General features: G+C 42.0%; 1 protein-coding gene across 34 annotated transcripts; it reads left to right on the forward strand.

The window, feature by feature from the left end:
- The first annotated feature begins 6,291 nt into the window (after positions 1-6,291).
- On the forward strand, positions 6,292-10,410 carry LOC125543662. 34 transcript variants are annotated; one of them, XR_007298661.1, is made up of 6 exons: positions 6,292-6,859; positions 6,947-7,550; positions 7,660-7,763; positions 8,661-8,791; positions 9,501-9,647; positions 10,024-10,410. XR_007298661.1 is itself a non-coding variant. In XM_048707086.1 (5 exons), exons 2-5 carry the CDS (start codon positions 7,442-7,444, stop codon positions 10,159-10,161), a joined length of 402 nt encoding a protein of 133 aa, XP_048563043.1. In that variant the 5' UTR covers positions 6,292-6,859; positions 6,947-7,441; the 3' UTR covers positions 10,162-10,410. The 34 variants fall into 34 exon arrangements, 1 of the variants encoding a protein (XP_048563043.1); XR_007298660.1 differs by having other exon boundaries at positions 7,669-7,763; XR_007298674.1 differs by having other exon boundaries at positions 6,947-7,457.
- The last annotated feature ends 2,333 nt before the right edge of the window (positions 10,411-12,743 follow it).

A 12,743-nucleotide genomic window follows, 5' to 3' on the forward strand; every position in this document is an offset into this window, starting at 1 on the left:
GGAGCATGAGGATGACTTGGATATTTATGCCAAGAAGAAGATGGACCACAACTCTATGTCCAATATGTACAAGGAAATTCCAAATGAAGCTCTTGAAACTTTCAAATTTGGCTCAGTGCATTATCTTCTGTCAGGGCTGCCAACTATTAACTGGATTTTGAGGCACACTCTCTTGCCCAAGTCAGGTGATCACAAGATGATCAGAGGCCATGCAATCAATTTGCTTCATGTATTTGATGTGCCTCAGAAGTTCAAAGTGATGAGCCTCATAGTAGAAACAATCAAGAGGACTGCAGCAGACCAGAAGAGGAGTTGTGGATATGCCCCACAGATTCAGGAGCTCATTAACTCCAAGATGGGCACAGGCATATACTTATTGGAAAAGGAACACCTGCCCATCCGTCCAGATTTTGAGGACAATCAAGTTGTGATGACTGAAAATGAACCATCGTCTGCACAAGCACAAGCAAAGAAGGAGAAGGCAAGGAAGGAGAAAGCTGCCAAGATGCCAACTCAAGAGGAGGCATCTGAGTATTTCTTGAAAACCAAACAAGAGCAGCTTGGTTACCTAATTGCATCCACCCTGCGGATTGAGAAAGGACTAGCCACCCTAACTCAGAACCAGGCAAGCCTAGAGAGAATCATGGAACAAAAGTTCTATGACTTGGATGTCAAGGTGACAGAGATTCAGACCGCAGTGGAGCAGCTCCAAGATGACATGCAGGAGAGGAGAGGCAAGACTACAACTGATGCCTTTGCCAGAGTGCCACGAGGTCCGAGGTCGTTTGCAGTGCCAGTTACTGACCCTAGAGCCACCACGTCTGCACCAGCTACAGCCTCAATTCCACCATCTCCAGCATCTACTTCAGCTCCAACTCCAGCGTCTACTTCAGCGTCTACGGAAGCCTTCGTCCTTGGAGTGATCCGGACTCCACCACCACCAGAAGATCAAGCCTGAGAGTCGATCTAGCACTATGCATTTTCTGGGAACTTTTTGGTAACTTGTTGCCAAAGGGGGAGAAAATGTATAGATCATAGGCTTCGAGAGAGAGTGTTGCTTTTATTCTCTCTTATTTTATTTGGTGGTTTTTCGAACTTTGTTTGCTTTTGAGTGCTTGAGATACTATGTCATTGCTCGTGAGACATTGATGATCATGTGTTTGATCATAGGCGACACTTAATGTTTGCTTAATGCTATTATCTTATCTATCTTATGTGATCATTCACTATTCTTGGTGATGAGTGCATGTATTTCATTCTTATCATTTTAAGCGCTCCACCAAGATGTATGTGACATGGAAGAGTAACCCATGACTCTAACTCCTTGTGCATTTGCAGTCCAAAGCAAATTTTAAATATGCACAAATTTAGGGGGAGCTCTTACTTATCACATACTTCTCAAAGCGACGATATATTTCATGCTTATTATCATTTGTCGAAGCTTTGATCTATATGTTGTCATCAATTACCAAAAAGGGGGAGATTGAAAGTGCAACTATCCCTAGGTGGTTTTGGTAATTCATAACAACATATAGCTCATTGAGCTAATGCTATTTCAAGATGATTATTTCAGGAAAGCTCAATGATTGGCATGGCATGGATGGTGAAAGTGGAACCCTCAAAATGCTAAGGACAAAGGATTGGCTCAAGCTCAGAAGCTCAAGACTCTTCATTTTATATTTTAGTGATCCAAGATCACATTGAGTCTTTAGGAAAAGCCAATACTATCAAGGAGGGATGAGGTGTTACTTAATGAGCCTCTTGCTTCATGTGCTTAGTGATATGCTCCAAAACCCTCAACTACTTTCCCATATCAACATATGACCTAAACCCTAAGCCAAACTCGGTCCTACTGATTCTTTCTATCCGGCGCCACCGAGTTTCACTTGTCATAAGCCACTGCCAAACCCTAGCAAATCGGTTCTACCGATAGGGATCTCGGTCTCACCGAGATGGGATTGTAATCTTTCTGTTTCCCTTGCGTAACTTTTCGGTCTCACCGAAAGAGCGAATCGGTCCCACCGAGATTGCAATGTAAATTCAGTGTTTCCTTTTTGTAACTTTTCGGTCTCACCGAAAGAGCAAATCGGTCCCACCGAGTTTGCCTGACCAACTCTCTGGTTAGCTAATTACCAAATTCGGTCTCACCGAGTTTGTGTAATCGGTCTCACCGAGATTACGTTATGCCCAAACCCTAACCATATCGGTCCTACCGAGTTGCATGTCAGTCCCACCGAAAATCTCTAACGGTCACTAGGTTTACCTTTTCGGTCCGACCAAGTTTGTTGAGTCGGTCCCACCGAGATTGGAAAACTGTGTGTAACGGTTGGATTTTGTGTGGAGGCTATATATACCCCTCCACCTCCTCTTCATTCGTTGAGAGAGCCATCAGAACACATACACAATTCCAACTCATATGTTCTGAGAGAGAACCACCTACTCATGTGTTGAGACCAAGATATTCCATTCCTACCATATGAATCTTGATCTCTAGCCTTCCCCAAGTTGCTTTCCACTCAAATCTTCTTTCCACCAGATCCAAATCCTATGAGAGAGAGTTGAGTGTTGGGGAGACTATCATTTGAAGCACAAGAGCAAGGAGTTCATTACCTACACACCATTTGTTACTTCTTGGAGAGCGGTGTCTCCTAGATTGGCTAGGTGTCACTTGGGAGCCTCCGACAAGATTGTGGAGTTGAACCAAGGAGTTTGTAAGGGCAAGGAGATCGCCTACTTCGTGAAGATCTACCGCTAGTGAGGCAAGTCCTTCGTGGGCGATGGCCATGGTGGGATAGACAAGGTTGCTTCTTCGTGGACCCTTTGTGGGTGGTTGCTTCTTCATGGACCCTTCGTGGGTGGAGCCCTCCGTGGACTCGCGCAACCGTTACCCTTCGTGGGTGGAGCCCTCCGTGGACTCGCGCAACCGTTACCCTTCGTGGGTTGAAGTCTTCATCAACGTGGATGTAGGATAGCACCACCTATCCGAACCACGGGAAAAACATCCGTGTCTCCAATTGCGTTTGAATTCTCCAAACCCTTCCCTTTACATTCTTGCAAGTTGCATGCTTTACTTTCCGCTGCCAATATACTCTTTGCATGCTTGCTTGAATTGTGTGATGATTGCTTGACTTGTCCTACAATAGCTAAAATCTGCCAAGAACTAAAATTGGGAAAAGGTTAAGTTTTTATTTGGTCAAGTAGTCTAATCACCCCCCCTCTAGACATACTTTCGATCCTACAACTCCCCATGCTTGTCTTGAGGAGAACACCACCTAGGACTTGGTGGCTGACATTTGAGAAGGTCAGGCAACATCTCGACATTCCAGAGTGGCAGGCAACTGCAAATACATCTTCTTTTGTCAACTGCAATATATACCCAGCTGTAAAGAAACCACTTGAAGAAAATATTTAAGAGAGGTGGGCAGGTCGTGTAGACTTTCTTGCATTTGTGCATAGCTACTTTTTTTTGAAACCATTTGTGCATAGCTATGATCATGAATGTTGGAATGCAAGTTATTAAAAGAATGATAATACCTCTTAATGCCTCGTCTCTTCAAAAACTAGCTAGCTAGTCAAGCATTTCTTTTTTAAGTTTGATACTAGTGTTATTGTTGGAGATATATAGTGGAAAACAACATCCATAATGGTATAGATTGTTCTTGTCCAAGATATGCTTATTATTGAATTAGCTGGTCCTAAAGAATGCTCCACCTAAGCTTTCCTTACTGGCTGGTTCCATATCCTAAAAATTGCAATGCAGGTGAAAAGATTAAATACCTCGTCATGCTTACAATGGTTTACGTTGAATTATTATTTTTGTAATCTATCTTGCTATACTGGTTCCAAGTGCTTGAGTAGCACCTCTGAGACAACTCACTTGTGGTTAATTAGTGGCTTTGTCGTTTGTGTTTGTGCATTCTTTTTTCCTAGGCATCATTCATGGCCGTCTAGTAGTCGACATACTTCTGGTTCCATTTAGTATATGCAGGTAGCAACAACTTAAGTGTAATGGAGTTGTTACTTTGTGCCTGCTTCATTAGAGTTTGCATCATCTCCTTGTTTTTGTAGCATAAATGCATGCACTATTCTTGTTCTGAACCTCTGATCCTAATACTGATTGTATTTGTCTTGATTGAATTACAGGCAACATGTTGACTCTAGTGCGGACAAGATGCTCACTGAGGTGCCCAAGTACAAGCAGACCACGCCCTAGGCGATATGTTCTTCTTGCTTGCTTTTTACCCGTGAGAATTGATATCTCAAGATGGTGGGTTAAGTGTATGGATGGCCCCTGGTGAGGTTTTTTGCTGTGATGCTCTGTTTTGGGGTTAGTCAGTAGTACTCTGTGATGTTCTGGTTATCCTAGCATGGGGCATATATTGTTGTGCTATGAATTGTTTGCATGCCCTTTTGGATGCCGGTTTCGGCTGCTACATCTGTGCTGATAGTTTTTGTGCAGTGGGATGTTTAGTTTGGTGCATAAGCCTGGCATCCTCAAATTTTGATTAGTGTTCTCTCGTGTTCTGTTTTAGTTTGTTGAATGTAATTTAACATTATAAATTGTTGAAAGCTTTGTTCAAATTTGACACTCCTTGATATCTCTAGCTTGAGATATCATTGAAAAGTTTCCTTTTGCTTGATATAACCATTGGTGTATGTTCTTCTAATACTCCAATTGTTGATCAATATCTTACTCCTGTAGTTGTCCTACCCGTAGTACTCCTGTAGGAGTAGATGTGTACTCCTGTTGTTTGTCCTACCTGTAGTGCAGAGATGGAGTAGTTTGTCCTGCCTGTGTACTCCTGTAGTTTTTTGCAATTAAATTTTCACAAATGGCCAAAGCTTTCCACTGTTCATATTTCCTGAAAAAGAAACATAAGCTCTTGAATTACTCATATTGTTCCAATGTTCATATTTCAGTAAACCATATTATTCCACTGTTTGTATCATGGATCACACATACTCCTATTCATACTTTTTGAAAATTGTTTTGAGTACCATGGAGTACTATCTGATCATGAGCTAACTTTTCATGTCAACCATTTTTTCACTGCAGCAAGTATACTGAAACTAAAATTGAGCTAAAAGTTTAAGTACCTCCAAAATTGAGCTGCTGCTGGAATCACCACATTATGCATGCAACCATTTGTTCACTTCGGCTAGAGTACTGCTGCCATTTTTGCTTTCAAGTACTGCTACTACTGTTATTGCTTTCAGTACTATTGTTGTTGTTGCTTCTCAGTATGGCTACTGCTATTGCTTCTCAATAATGCTGCTGCTGTTGCTTCTCACTACTGCGGCTGTTTCCCTGCTGTTGTTCAAGTCAAAATTGCTGTTGTTGTTGCTTCTTAGTACTGTTGTTCTTTTCCTATTGTTGTTCTAGTCAAAACTGCTGCTGCTTCCCTCCTACTATTTCAAATTGCTTCTACTGTTGTTTAAGTCAAAACTTAGAGCCCTTGTAGCTTTGCTCAACCCCTAAATTGTTGTTGTTATTTTAAATTGCTCAATTATTTGAATTGCCACTGCTACTATCTCATTTTAACTAGCTGGAGGACAAAAAGCATTGTACTAGCTAAATTTGTGTCATCATTCTAATCTAAATAACTGTCATTTTTTGAATGGTCTCTTCTTGGTTTATTGGTTCCAGTTTTTCTAATTCTTCTCTGCTGATTTTTTAACGCTAATTCTTCTCTATTGATACATGTAACAGGGCGACCGTGGAAGGCATATCACCATTCTGTTAGCCCAGTCCTGACAGGAGCAGGTGCCTAGTTTACGATCGCTATCGAAAGAGCTCCATGCTGAAGAAACATAGCTCGCAACCATATCTTGTTATTACACATGTGGAGCTTGTAACCGTGATTGCCATCCTTTTAAAGCTTGTAGCTAGTTATTACACTTGTAGAGATTCTGGTAGAGCTTGTATATGTTGGAGCTTAATTACGTGTAGAGCTTGTAGATCTTGTAAAGTATTGTATATGTTATTTGTACAACAAGAGCTCTGTACTGAATCTGGAGTATTACGTGTGTTTTTTGTTTGTGCCAATTTAAATACTGGTTATTTATTTACTGTTAAATTGAAATATGAAGAATATGACCTTGGTAGATAGGACCCACTTACTAGAACCTGACAACTGGGACCCATTTGACTAGTGGAAAAAAACTGAAGCTGTTGAGGCAAAAAGGCCATGGCCCAAAAATTAAAAAGGCCGAATAGTTGGGCTTGGCCCATATAGCTGACCAAAATTAATAAGATATATATATATATATATCTTCCTCCTGCTGCCGCCCGAACCCACCTCCACCCAGCGCGCTGCCCCGATCCCAACTCCATCTAGCGCGCCGCCGCCCCTATCCCCTCCTCCCAGAGCGCCTCCGCCTTCCCCGACCCCGGCCGCCTCCCTCCACCACGCACCGCCGTCCTCCTTCCCTAACGCCGGCCGCCGCCCTCCACCACATGCCGCCCTCCTCCTTCCCCGGCGCCGGCCGCCTCCCTCCACCACGCGCCGCCCTCCTCCTTCCCCTGCGCCGGCCACCTACCTCCATCGTGCAGATCCACTCCATCCCCGTACTCCTCCTTCATCCTGCTGGGAGATCTCGTGCGCCGCCCTCTGGCAGCCGGTGATGCTTCCCCGCCACCATTCTGCCTCCTTCCCGATGGGGCAACGATGCCGCGCGTACATGAAGTTCATCGCCGCCACCTCAGGCCGTTCAATGTCGACGTCTTGGATGCGCCATGCTCCAACGCCATGGCTTGGGCTTCAGCAGCAAACAATGGAGCCTACAGGAGGAGCCGCGGGGTTGAGGACGTCCTGTTCGATAGTACAACTGCTTGCTCGGCCGCCGGTCACTCAAGGAGGTGAGTGCATGTCACCCCCGTGCGCTTTCATGGATGTTGTTGTCTGATACATCTCCCTCTCTGATTGATCTCGGATGATTTCTGTAGCTTGTCATTGCCTACCGTGCAACAATCAAGCGTGTGCTAATTGTGACTGAGGTTGCACTGCCCAGCAATACAGGCAGCAGTTTCACACTACAGGTAAATGACATTGCCTCTGAGATAATTATCTTGCAAATGATCAGCAAGAAGATTTACAGTTTATTTATGTGTTTATTTAGCTCCACCCAATACTGTAAAAATGCATGAGTCTAATACCCTGTGGCCTAGCTGACCGAATTAGCATGCAAGCTTCTCCTTTCACCATGAAAGAAATGATAGATTCAACAGTTGCTAGGTAAATCACAAATCTATTTACTAGATGTATTACTACCCAACATTCATGTCGTCAGAAAAGTTCATGTATTACTACCATGGGAGTTCAAAGAAAGGTCATCTATAAAATAGTATAACTTGTGAGCTTCTTGCAGACTAATGACGAGTTACTAGATAAACTTAGGCACCACACCACAGTCCATTCACTGCCGCATCTGAGGCTGTTCAATGATGCAACAACGAGGTCTGGCCTCCCCCCTTCCTATTTTCATGAAGCATATTCTGCAAAAATATCAGACGCTCTCAACTGAATAAAAAGTGTGTCGCACAAGTTCAGGTATAACTGCTGCAGGAGTTCAAAAATCTCAACAAACAAAGCTCAAACCAAAGTTCAAGAACTGTTTCCTTCATAAACTAGTTTTCTTTTCGTTAATTTGTTGTTCTAGACATTACAGATGTACATTCTTCACCAAGTCGAGCAGCAAAGTTGTCGCACCAAATCGAACTTGCTACTGCACCATCTTCACCAAGTCGAACTTGCAGCCGCCAGGTACCATAGTTGCTCAACTTGATCTCTCTGGTAGCTCATCCGGCAAGACTGCTCAATGGTATGACTTCTTTGCACAAAATCAGATCTGGTAGTTTGTCTGAGAGACACATTTGTTCTGTATCGTACTGCACCTTGTGCTCCCTTCATCCCATCCATGCTTAGATGAGATTTTTCTGTGCAATCAGACTTGGGCTAGGGTCAAAAAATTGGTGATCTTAGTTCTGAATTGCTGGGCATGCAACTCCTCGGTTGTTAATTGCTAAGTGATAGTCTGAACAATCGATAAGGGAGCCGCTACGCATTACTATTGAAACACAAGGTTGTTGCATTTCTCAAAAAAAAAGTCTAAACCAAGGAGCCGCTGTGCACCAATCCTCCCCGCCGCGCGGCGACCACCTCTGTCGCCCCGAGTTCCCAGCTGCATGCATTCAGGAGCAAGAAAAAAGAGAGGTTAATTGTCCATCCACACCGCCTCTCCTCCCAAGTCCACACTAGTTTTATCACAAAAAGCAGAGGATGTCTATTTTATTTCCTGAAACACAAAGTAGGTGTTCTCAGTTCAATACGTGAGCTATCTCATGTTCTTGGAAAACATATAAAACAGTATGGTGTTTGTGCAAAAATTCAGACTGTTTTCTAATTATACAGCAGTTTACTAAATGGTAGAATTGTAGTTGTTCAGTAAAAAGGTTCACTACCCCAAATGGGGGATTTTCAATCCGTTTTGTCTTTCTTTTCCAGCTGAAAGTTGTAGCAAATGTGAACTGAAGCTGTTGTGGAGCAAATTAGGAATAGTTGCCTACTCTTTTGCCGCTGCTACCTTGCCACCTAGATTAATACTACTACTACTACTTATCGTGTTGCTAAACCACATGTTCTGGACAATTTGTGGGAAAGTGTGGAGGCGCAAGTGGCTCCGCGACCGAGGAAGGCCCCGGTGCTTGCCATGGCTGAAGACGGCCTCCAACCGCCGGGCCCAAAGCAGCCAGCCTTTGTTCGCATGTGTGTCTCCTTCCTGCGTCACCTAGGTATGCGCCACCACCCGCCGCGCTCGATGCTTCCTACTCCCATAGCTGTCCTCAGTTCAACCCCATGGCGTCGAGATGGTCGAGTTAGTCGCGAGCAGCAGTCCGCCGTACCTAGAAACTGGATTTTTATCTGCAAAATCAGTTCACCGTACCTAGAACAACCAGTTCGATCCATCTCCTGATTCTGAAAATATGAATTGTGTTTACTGCCAAAATTGATGCTTTATAGTTCACCATGTATATATGCCATCAGTTCAAGAAAGGCGTACTGAAAAAAGTTCAATTGTATGTGTTAAAACCAAGTTTGGTTTTCTACTATATGTCAGATTATTACAAAAGATTTTGCTCATGTGGCTGCAAGATCTAACCATATGGCAACAAAGAGAAAAATGAGTATGAAGTATTGTTGTTTCCGTATTGTTAAGTTCAGTATGTATTCCATTTTCAGTACATAAACAAACACACAGGATCTTTATGAGAGAAAAAACTACAAAATGGAAATCTGTAAGTTCAACTACATATATTACAACAATTGAAAATACAAAAAATTACATCAGTTCAATGACAGAAAAACATGAGTTCGAAAAGTTTTTGACTCTTGAACTGATAGCTGAAAGATACGATATGTGTACTGTTGATAATCTCAAACATGTGTTACTCAACTTTAGAAAACATGTAAAATTGTTGTGCTGCTTTGCAATGTCTCCAGTAGTCCTACTTCTCCATGACGACAAGGACGACGTCGCCATGCGTGCATGCTCCAACCTGTCCCCTGTCGCAGCCCCACCACTCGATGCCGATGCACTCCAACCCGAGGACCACCATGATGGAGGTCGCCTCACAGCATAGCGACGAGGTAACTCATCTTCCTTGTGCGTCCTTCGCCCACTGTGCGCCCTGCTGCCCTCGACCTCCTTCCTCACAGCCATGCTACCCCAAATTTTGTTTTGATTTTCAGTTCATCTTGTGTGTTCTTTTCAGTGCATTATGCTTTAAATGTGCAGAGTCCTGAGGCAAAATGATACATTTTAGTTTGCTTTGCCGCAAGGGCATTGCTGAAACTTCACTTCTGTCTAAACCTTTAACCACCCATTTCAAAAACAGATGCTACTTTACTTTGCATGGATCCTGAATCACATTTCACTAAAAATGTAATAGTGAAATTACACTGAATAATTATATTGTATTTTTTAGCGTTCTTGCAACCCTATTAACACCATCTTTTTGTGCAGTGTTTGTTGGTTTCTCTTTCATTTACGGACATCTTGGGCTTGCTGGGTGCAGAATCAAGAATCCCAATCATCATCAGGGATGTAAAAAGGAGAGAAGCATGGGAAGAGGTACTAGTGGAAGAGGAAGAAGTAATGTGAAAAATGAGATAAATGTGACAATAGCAAGTAGAAAAGCATGAGAGGGATTCAGATTTTGTTTTCACATTCTTGCTGTACACGTACCTTTGGTCTGTAGATGCACCGTAATGGATCTAGGAAGTATGAATGGTTAATACCTTAATGGTGCACTATGCATCTTTGGCAGGTTTTTATGCCTTTTTAAATGGTTGTGGAGCAATTTAATGGTGCGCTATGCACTGAAGTATATATTGTTTATATGTTCTTGTACATCGGCTCATCAAGGTTGTACCATACTGAAATCTGGAGCAGTCTGGCAAAAAGTATTTACATCCGTTCAAACTCAAGGATACGACAAGTTCAGAGAAAACAAAAGTTTGCAGTTGAGAAATAGGGGATGATCATTCATATGTCTAAAAAATAATTGAGCTTATATACAAAAGTATTTACATCCGTTCAAACTTAGGGATACCACAAGTTCACAGAAAACAAAAGTTGTAAGCAAATCATTAACAAAAAAGTAGAGTAAAGTTCGGACTGTGAAAATACATCATTAAAAACAAACACAACTCTCAGTTCAAAAACTCAGTTTTCAGGACGTGATAAAGCTCAAACAAAAATATACCTCATGGAAATTCAAATGGTAAAAGTTCAAGTCGTAGAATGAGAGAAGTCCAACACATCGTTGCAAACAATATTTTCTTTTTGAAAAAAATGTCATTCAACTATATAAATCATGCAAGTTTAGGTACGATGATACCGTAGATTGTTGAAAAGTTACGAGGAAAATCATACAGGAAAAAACAGAGTAAAGTCCAATCTATGAAAACCCGCTCAATACAAACCCAAAATGGAGATCAGTTTGAGTCCTCCCTTTTCAGAAGAATTCAAAATTAATCTATGAAAAATACCTCAGTACGAACGCACACATAGATCAGTACGAGTACTCTGTTTTTCCGGAGAGAAAAATAGCATGATGGATCTTACCGTATTCAAGATTACTCTTAAACGGTTGCGAAGTAGAGAAAACATCCAACATGACTAAGTTTCGCATTTTCGATAGCTATCCAACGCTATATTATTTGCCCCATTTCGACAAACTTTAAAAAACCGCGTTCAAAACCAATTTTAACCGTATTTGAATTCGTATTTAGAGCATAAGGAATTAGAAAAAACTTTCTATACGCAAAAGTTGAGCATTTTTCATAGCTTTCCAACACCGTATCATTTGGGTCAATCCGACAAACCGTTTGCAAAAAACAGTGAAAAAACATTTCGTCCAGAATTTCACCGTTTTTCAAATTACTTTTAAATCATATAGAATTTGAAAAAATAGTAGATATATGGAAGATGCGGATTTTTATCAGCTTTCGAACTCCATCTCATTTGCTCAATTCCGACAAACCGTTTGAAAATTAAGTCCAAAATACGTTTCGCGTTTTCGTTTGGAAAAAACGTTTTTTTTCAAAACTGCTCTTAAATCATAACTTTTTGCAAAAACAAATTATAAGATTGTAATGTGGATGTCAAGAGCTTTCCAACGATATATTACACGCCCCATTTCGACAAAAAAATTGCAAAAAAATTTGAACTAAAGAAGACGATTTTTAACAGGAACAGAAAGCATCAGTTCAACCGCTCGAATTTCATCAGTTCAACCGCTTGAATTCATCAGTTCAAGTAGGGTAACAGAATAATATTCTGTTACGTGTAACAGAACAGCCCAGATGTATAACGAAGAATCACTCCAAAGTTCCTATCCAGAGAAGAACATAAGACGGAATTGTTTGTAGGGTACGAAACCACCTCAAAGCTATTCATTCCGATCTATCTATCCTTGTGTTCGTACTAAAATAACACAAAGCTATTCTTTCCGATCGATCTAACCAAGAGTTCGTACCAAAATAACACCAAAGCAAATTCAGATTCATAATATTCAATCCAACACAAAGAACTTTGAAGTGTGCCCCAAGATTTCTACCAGAGAAACAAAGACAAAAACATGCATCAACCCCTATGCATAGATTACCCCAATGTCACCTCGGGAATCCGTGAGTTGAGTGCCAAAACATATATCAAGTGAAACAAAATAATACCCCATTTTCACCACAAGTATTCATTTGCAAGACATATATCAAGTGCTCTCAAATCCATAAAAGTATTCAATCTGATAAAACGAAATCTCAAAGGGAAAATTCAATTCATCACAAGATAGAGAGGGGGAAACATCATATGATCCGACTATATTAACAAAGCCGGCGATACATCAAGATCATGACATCTCAAGAGCACGAGAGAGAGAGAGAGATTAAACACATAGCTACTGGTACAAACCCTTAGCCCCGAGGGTGGACTACTTCCTCCTCATTGTGGTGGCCGTCGGGATGATGAAGATGGCCACCGGTGATGATTCCCCCCTCCGGCAGGGTGCCGGAACGGGGTCTAGATTGGTTTTCGGTGGCTATAGAGGCCCGCGGCGGCGGAACTTCTGATCTAGGTTAAAACCGAGGGTTTTCGGAATATTTGGGAATTTATAGGGCAAAGAGGGGGTGCGGGAGGCCACCGAGGTGGACACAACCCACCTGGGCGCGCGTGGGCCCAGG

Source organism: Triticum urartu, chromosome 3, assembly GCF_003073215.2.
Source record: "Triticum urartu cultivar G1812 chromosome 3, Tu2.1, whole genome shotgun sequence".
Taxonomy (NCBI): domain Eukaryota; kingdom Viridiplantae; phylum Streptophyta; class Magnoliopsida; order Poales; family Poaceae; genus Triticum; species Triticum urartu.

Bases quoted from the DNA above. Each gene is read 5' to 3' on its own strand.
- LOC125543662 (XM_048707086.1), top strand. The intron at 7,764-9,503 runs GTACCATAGTTG...TGTCTCCAGTAG, and splicing joins GTCGAACTTGCAGCCGCCAG to TCCTACTTCTCCATGACGAC. The intron at 9,648-10,023 runs GTAACTCATCTT...CTTTTTGTGCAG, and splicing joins CCTCACAGCATAGCGACGAG to TGTTTGTTGGTTTCTCTTTC.